Consider the following 7,080-nt stretch of genomic DNA (forward strand, 5'->3'; position numbering starts at 1 on the left):
ATTGTTATGATTGCCGAATTATTTAAAAGAACATTTAATTTTAGCAATGTACCTAATTCATTACCACCAATATTAAGCTATATTTATAACAAAGGTCATTTACCTGTTCTGGTATGTAATAATAAGATAAAAGAATTTCCTGAAGGTTGACTAGCGTGTTCATCAGCCGTTCCTTGAAGGTCATGTGATCAGTGACCGTCATCCGAAAATTCGGAACGTAAGAATATGGATTAACATTTCCAGTAAGGTAAGATGACCAAGAAGACGGTGTGTGGGCATCGATGCTAATAACTGGAACATTGAAGACATGCCCGAAAGCAATAAATATTTCGTACATATAAAGCGATTCTGATATCATCAAGTCGAATTTATAATTTCCTTCAATCACCTCTCGTAAACAATTTGCTTTCAGGCACTTCTCAATCAATTGTACTCCCAATTTCCTCACGAACGGATACATCAATAGTGGTTGAGAATACATAGTGATGTCTTTAATGGTATCTGGTTCTGAAATTAAATAAAAACTTATAAATATAAATGTATAAAATACCTAAGGGTGATTCTAAAATATTGGACAATCTTCAGATTATAATTATGGACAAAAAATTCTTTTTCAAATCCAAAAATAGAAAAATATGAATGTTTCTTGTCTAGCTCGTAACTCGAACAAGTATCAAACTAAATTATAAAATGAAATTTTTATGAAAAATTTTAGTACCTATTATTTTGGCCTACAAGATATAATGGCAATTTGTCCCGATTGACGTTCTTTTGCTGTACAAAAACTAATGTTATGATTTTATTTCGTTAGAATACCGATAAGTAATCATAAAAAATGGCAAAAAAAAAAGTAAAATAAAGGATATTACTATATTAAGCCACGACAATGGTAATTCAAAGGTTACTAACTGGTTAGTTTTCCTTTCCGGGCGACTAGTGTGAGAGTAATGATTGAAATGAGTGAAAATGGTGACCAAGGTCGAGTTTTGAACTCTATAGCTTTCAGATTAATGGAAGTTATAATTTTTTTTCTTTTTTGTTTCACTGTTGAAGACATATTTTAAAATATTCGACTGTCTGCTCTAAAAAGGTGAAAAATTAATTGTTTATAGCTTTCAATTAAGACTTGAGCATTATTTTTTACATTAAGCATTTTTTCCAAATATGAAGTAAAAATAAAATTTAGGTGTGTTTCAATTTCAAATGGTGCAGCCATAACTATGAGAATTGAAGTCCTCATTGTAAAAAAAACATTCCAATATAATTAATTATATATACCAGCAAGAAATGTTTCTGAAAGTTGGATAATTATTAATTAGACGAGTGAATGCTTACCCATGCAAAATATTTTTATTTAAATGAAGCTTGAAAATTGCCCGTTGTTTGATCACCCTTTATTTGATCATAGCATAACTGACACTGGAGATTTACTCACTGTTTTGAAACATTTCTTCTATCTTATTTTTCACCATTATATAGCTACAGTTCTCAATAGGAGAATTATGTTCGAATGATGACACCATAGTGAGTTTGTGGCCATTTTCTGACAGCTTCTTGAACAGAGGTGCAAAAGCATTGACGTGGCTCTTCGGTGACAGAGGGAACATCAATAAAATGTTGGCACACGAACAAAGAGAAAATAGAGTGAAAAGAGTAAAAAAAAGCATCATTTTTTCAACAGTTTTAACAGACAGAATCTAAGCCACAACTGAACAGCTCTCAGCCCCACATGCTTTTCAATCTACAAGGTTATCTTTATATATTTAAACAATGATATCAAACACTGAATGACTTGACTCTTTTGGTGATTATACATGGATTGTTATAAACAAGTAGGAGTGCTGCTCTCACCTTTCCAAACACCTGTAACATTTTCTGTAATGCTATGCTATGCTATGTATAATGCTATGCTCATCACGGATTTTATTAGAAGGCATATGGCTAATTGGTAACTAAAATACAAAGAAATGTAATTATTTTTCATTTTTGACACACTAGTGTAACAAAAATATGAAATTCATACCTTAGCTTCCTTTGAGTGTAGCTGGAAGAAAACGTTTCGCACTCACTATCATGTATTCCATTTATTATTTTTTTTTTAAACAAGTTTATATAGAGTGACTTTGAACCAATATCTAAAATTCATTTTAAATCGCAAGGAATTCATCTGGTGCAATTGGAGTCTGCTAACGTCGAAGAACCACTAAGAACATAACGGTAAAATAAAAAGTATATTTAAAAGTAATTTTTTTTTTGTTCTTGATATTTCTTGTTCAAATAATAGTAAAATAATGTAATAGTAAACATATTAAATGAGATTTTTTTTTAAAATGAATAGATACCAAAATAAATCCAGTCTATTCATAGATTTTTTAATTGATTTAAATCACAATTGTATTGAAAGGATGTCGAGATTTAAAAACTATTAGACAATAAAAAAAAATCTATAGGGTTAAGATAACAAATTAAGACAGATATACTGAAGTACACCTTAACTTTGGAGCAACGTTATCCGTAGTTAAGAAAGAGATTATACTTATGATAATAAAAAAATACTATGATTTTACATAAAGAAAAATCATCAGATAATGTTAACTATACAGTGAAATTTAAAACAGATACAAGAAATCTGAACCAAGACTGTAGGGATTTTAAGTAACATTAATTTATGAAAAACATATGGGATAAAATTAATGTTCATAATTATAATTAACCTTGATATCAATTTCAATAATAAAATAAAGAGGAAATTTAACTAAAATATAGTCGTAAAAAAAAAAAAAAATCAAAATCTCTACCGCTAGAACCCATGACCGCTTGAGTGTGATAAAGATTTTTTAAATTTTAATTTTTTTAAAATATAACTTCATGACTATTCTGCCTAGGTCATTCATATCAGTCCACAAATTACCTTATGAGACAAATCGTAGATTATCTCTTTCTACGTAATTAGTCAAAATGTTCTAATTACGTAATAAGAGATAATCTACGATTTGTCTCATAAGGTAATTTGTGGACTGATATGAATGACCTAGGCAGAATAATCATGAAGTTATATTTTAAATGATTTCGTTCTATAATTTTATTAAGGTATGATAATTTATAAGTAATATTGTTATTTGTTTGGAATTGTTGAGAATCATATGTGTAATAAAAGCTGTTTATAATTGTCCTTGAAGACGGCCGATTTGGCCGAAACGTCGGGCTTATAAAGAATAAATAATGTTTTGAGACTAAAATAGATACATTTTTTTTATTATTTAAACAATTTTAACCAGTCTCAATAAAGTGTTAAGATTATAAATAAACTATATTTTACTTTGCAATTACCTATTGGAAGGTATTCCTCATCTCTTTCCTTCCCAGTCCTTTCAAACCTTTCACTACCACTCGTGTGCCACAATAACAATTAAAAATTTTTAAATATAATAAAAGTATCCATATTGTCTCAACTCGTTTATTCACTTACACGTCTAACGTTTCGGCAATTTTGGTAGGCCATTCTCCAGGATATCTTAATTATAATATCTTATAATAGCTTCAACAAAGTTATTCAAAGGTTGCGAGCAATTCTGCCTTGTAAAAAATATAACTTAGTCAATCACTTTATCAACAATGTATTGGTAAAAGTAAATAACTTTAAATTACATTATTTACGAACTAAAATAATGAAAGAAAGAAAAGAAAAAATAACTCAATGGTATTTGGTATGATTTTATTATAAATTATTAATTATCTATTCGCACATGAGTGAAAATAAAAACATTTGTGGTAAATATTCTTTAGAGTAGAGAACTGCACCTGCTCACTGCAATGCCTTCGTCACGTTGAGAATAGAAGACCCTGCTAGAGCTTCTCTAGATAACTAGATTACTGCCACCGCTTCGTCTAGACTGAGATAACATCCTTGAAGGTTTGATAATCTTTAATATCTTAAAGCCAGCTGACAGCAGGGCCACGGAATAGCGTGTTCGATTGTGAATCTAGCAGAAATTCAGCATTCCAACGACTGTAGTAGCTTTAGTAAGGCTAGTTTACAACATGCTTCTTTTTGTTTTCACACTTTTGTATACATTTAAAGTTATTTAATGCAATTTAATCAGTACATATAGAATTCACACAATTTTAGTAGAGTGGGACTTGGAGAAAATCCTGAATAGTTAAGAATTTTATGGACAGGATGACATAAAAAAATTCCCTAATAAATCAAGTTAAGAAATTTCCAGTTTTTAATTTAAATGAAAAACGCAATTAAAGGGTTATTAAGGACGTTAAAAAAGTATCTGATTTATTTTGTCCCAAAAAAAATTGTGGTCTAGTTAACAATATGTTTTTTGTCAATTTTTATATATTTAAATTTATATATATTTTAGGGATAAACAAAATCAAGACCCTTTTTTTACATCTTAAGGAATTCTTAAATAAGATTTTTTAAAGTTATCACTAACAATATTCGACGGTATTGCTATGTGACATATACTTTATTTTTTTATTTATTTTTTTTTAATAATTTATTTATTGATATTTACAACTGTATACATATATACACATCAAGTAAATTTGCTGTAAGTGATATTATGATATGATAAAAACATGTGGAGAATCTACCCATTGATAGAACTCCAAAAACATTTCTAAAGGAGGAGATCTCGAGGTTATCTTCTTTTCAGACGCCTAGGAGGATTATTAGGTAGTGAAGGAGAAGCCAGGCTAGAAACGAGATGGTTTGGGTGGTTGGGAAATTTTACTTTATTTAATTTCTATAAAAGGACATACTATGTACAGTACTATCTACAAATTTGTCTCCTAGAGTATCCTTCAAAAACTTTATTCGACTTCTATTCTCAACTCTAGCATAAGGCCCAGAATCAGAATGATCTTATCTCTCTCATAAGAAGATAATATGTCCGGTGAGGGAATAGGTTTGTAACTGGAGTAGGGGGTTGGGTCTATATTGAAGGTTATGAGATATTTTTTATTTATTCGTGATACTGGAGAGAAAGTCAAGGATTTTATAGTTGTTTTCTTAATAAGAATAATGTTTTTTATTAAAAAATAGTTATAAGCAATAATTAAATAATAAGCTCACATTCTATTAAACATTTTTACAAATATGTACAAATAAATTTCATTAGTTAATTTACAATTACCTACAGCTGACCTAGCACAAAAATAAAATAATAATAAATTAATTAAAGATATTTTGCAGTTTGATTAAATTATCAATTATCTAACTATTTCGATTATTTAAAAATATTTACATCCTATGATTTAATCGCGTTTTTGTTTTGAACTAATAACAAAACGTTTTACTAATTTTATTATTAAATATAAAAATAAAAACACTAAGCTAAAACATCCCAATATGAACAAAATTATTACTGAAATCACATCAAGCAATAAATATTGAAATATATTTAAATCTAAAGAAGCTGGTCTTAGATGCTTGGCACCATTATGCCTCAAAACATACTCCACCCAATACACAGCCTTCTTCAGAGAGCTTTGGTCTTTGTCTTGGAGAATCAGGGATCTCCTTTCTATATTATTCTTGAACCTTTGCAAGAAAAATCAATTACTAAAAGAACTAAAGTTAAATACAGTAAATATTGTTATCAAGTAGGCTTACTCGGCATTATTAATGACTGAATTGATAGCAGACATTAAATTCTCAGATGTGAAGTTATTATAACTTAAAACCTTAGCGAATCCTTCTTTTTCCGCAATCAAAGCGTTGGAAAATTGGTCGGAGAAGAAAGGTATTACAACAAGAGGTACTTTGTGGTATATCGCCTCAGTCAGTCCATGTATACCACCGTGGGTAATGAAGAGCCGGCAATTAGGGTGGGCTGAAATAGAGGCTTGGTTAGTTTTTTTGTGAAGTATAACTGACTTATTGAACTATCTAAGATACAATAACACACTCAATACATTAAAAAATATCTTACATAGACAATGGCAAATACTCCTTATTCAAAAAAAAAAAAAGTCATAAACCAGTAATTAATTAATCCCAAAAATTACTTCATTAAATCAAACATTAAAAAGAAAAATAAAGAGTTCGCCTGTCGCCTGAAATTCCATCTTATTCCTCCAACTATTCCTTTGTTATCATATTTTTAGAATTGTTTGGAAGTTGTCTTCTCAGCTGTTATTAAGTTCAAAAAGCCATTGAAAGCGGATTATAATCAGCATGTTGAACATTTCACCCACATTTTTAAAACTGTGTTTTGTAGAATTTTTGATGGTTCACTTTGTATAACTTGAAGACTATACATCACAGTAGTCAAGTTATGACACAAAGCAAATATAATTCTAAGTGAATCTGCCTAAATTCGTCTGTTTTAAAAATATTGTTAAAAAGTTCAACATGAACTGGGGTTTATAGTCTTTAAGTTATTATAAAAGGAAGACAATTCTAAGAGGATTTGTTCAAATTCTCCAAAATATTTTTTATATTGTTTTAAAAATATGAGGGAATTTTCAATGTCAATGTGAAAATTTTGCTAATATTAAACTACTTTAAATGATTTTTTTTTTTGGAGTTTAATCTTCGCAGCAAAGATATTACATTTATTTATCTTGACTTTCCCATTTTCGATCAGTTATCAAGCTTTAATCAACGAAATAAACTAGTGTTGTTTATTTTTATTTTTTAAACAAAAAATCGTATGTAACTTAATGTAAATTTTAGATTCCTAATTCCAGTTCAATTCTAAATAAATTGTGAAAAATAGTTTACCTAAAATTCCATTTTGAGGCAACCATTCCTTTGTTATCACATTTTTAGGCTTGTTTGGAAGTTCCCCTGATTCCCACTTCATTATAACATTCTGCTTTAACTGTCCAAATACGGACATGAAAGTGTCAGTCATTTCTTGAGGCATGAAAGTTGTATTTATGATGCTTCCAAAAGTAAAATATATGACGCCATTTTCCGATTCATCCAAGAACTTTTGAAACTCCTGCAAATTAAATAATAAAGAACCAAAAATATAAATATATTCATAACACAAGTCTATTTGTGAATATGTGAAAAATCAACGAAAAATTCTCTCTCTCTCTCTCTCTATATATATA

General features: G+C 29.0%; 1 protein-coding gene across 1 annotated transcript in view; it reads right to left on the reverse strand.

The window, feature by feature from the left end:
• The window catches only part of LOC106688941 (uncharacterized), a 29,698-nt gene that overhangs the window by 2,280 nt on the left and 20,338 nt on the right, over positions 1–7,080 (reverse strand). Inside the window, exons 10-16 of the mRNA XM_014433645.2 lie at positions 6,743–6,965; positions 5,630–5,849; positions 5,280–5,557; positions 5,155–5,161; positions 1,919–1,952; positions 1,436–1,697; positions 104–507 (exon numbers count right to left, since the gene is read on the reverse strand). Coding sequence (XP_014289131.2) covers positions 104–507; positions 1,436–1,697; positions 1,919–1,952; positions 5,155–5,161; positions 5,280–5,557; positions 5,630–5,849; positions 6,743–6,965 — 1,428 coding nt within the window. The remainder of the gene's footprint in view (positions 1–103; positions 508–1,435; positions 1,698–1,918; positions 1,953–5,154; positions 5,162–5,279; positions 5,558–5,629; positions 5,850–6,742; positions 6,966–7,080) is intronic.

The sequence above is a fragment of the Halyomorpha halys genome, unplaced genomic scaffold (genome assembly GCF_000696795.3).
Source record: "Halyomorpha halys isolate HHAL.00 unplaced genomic scaffold, Hhal_1.1 Scaffold1240.1, whole genome shotgun sequence".
Lineage (NCBI taxonomy): Eukaryota > Metazoa > Arthropoda > Insecta > Hemiptera > Pentatomidae > Halyomorpha > Halyomorpha halys.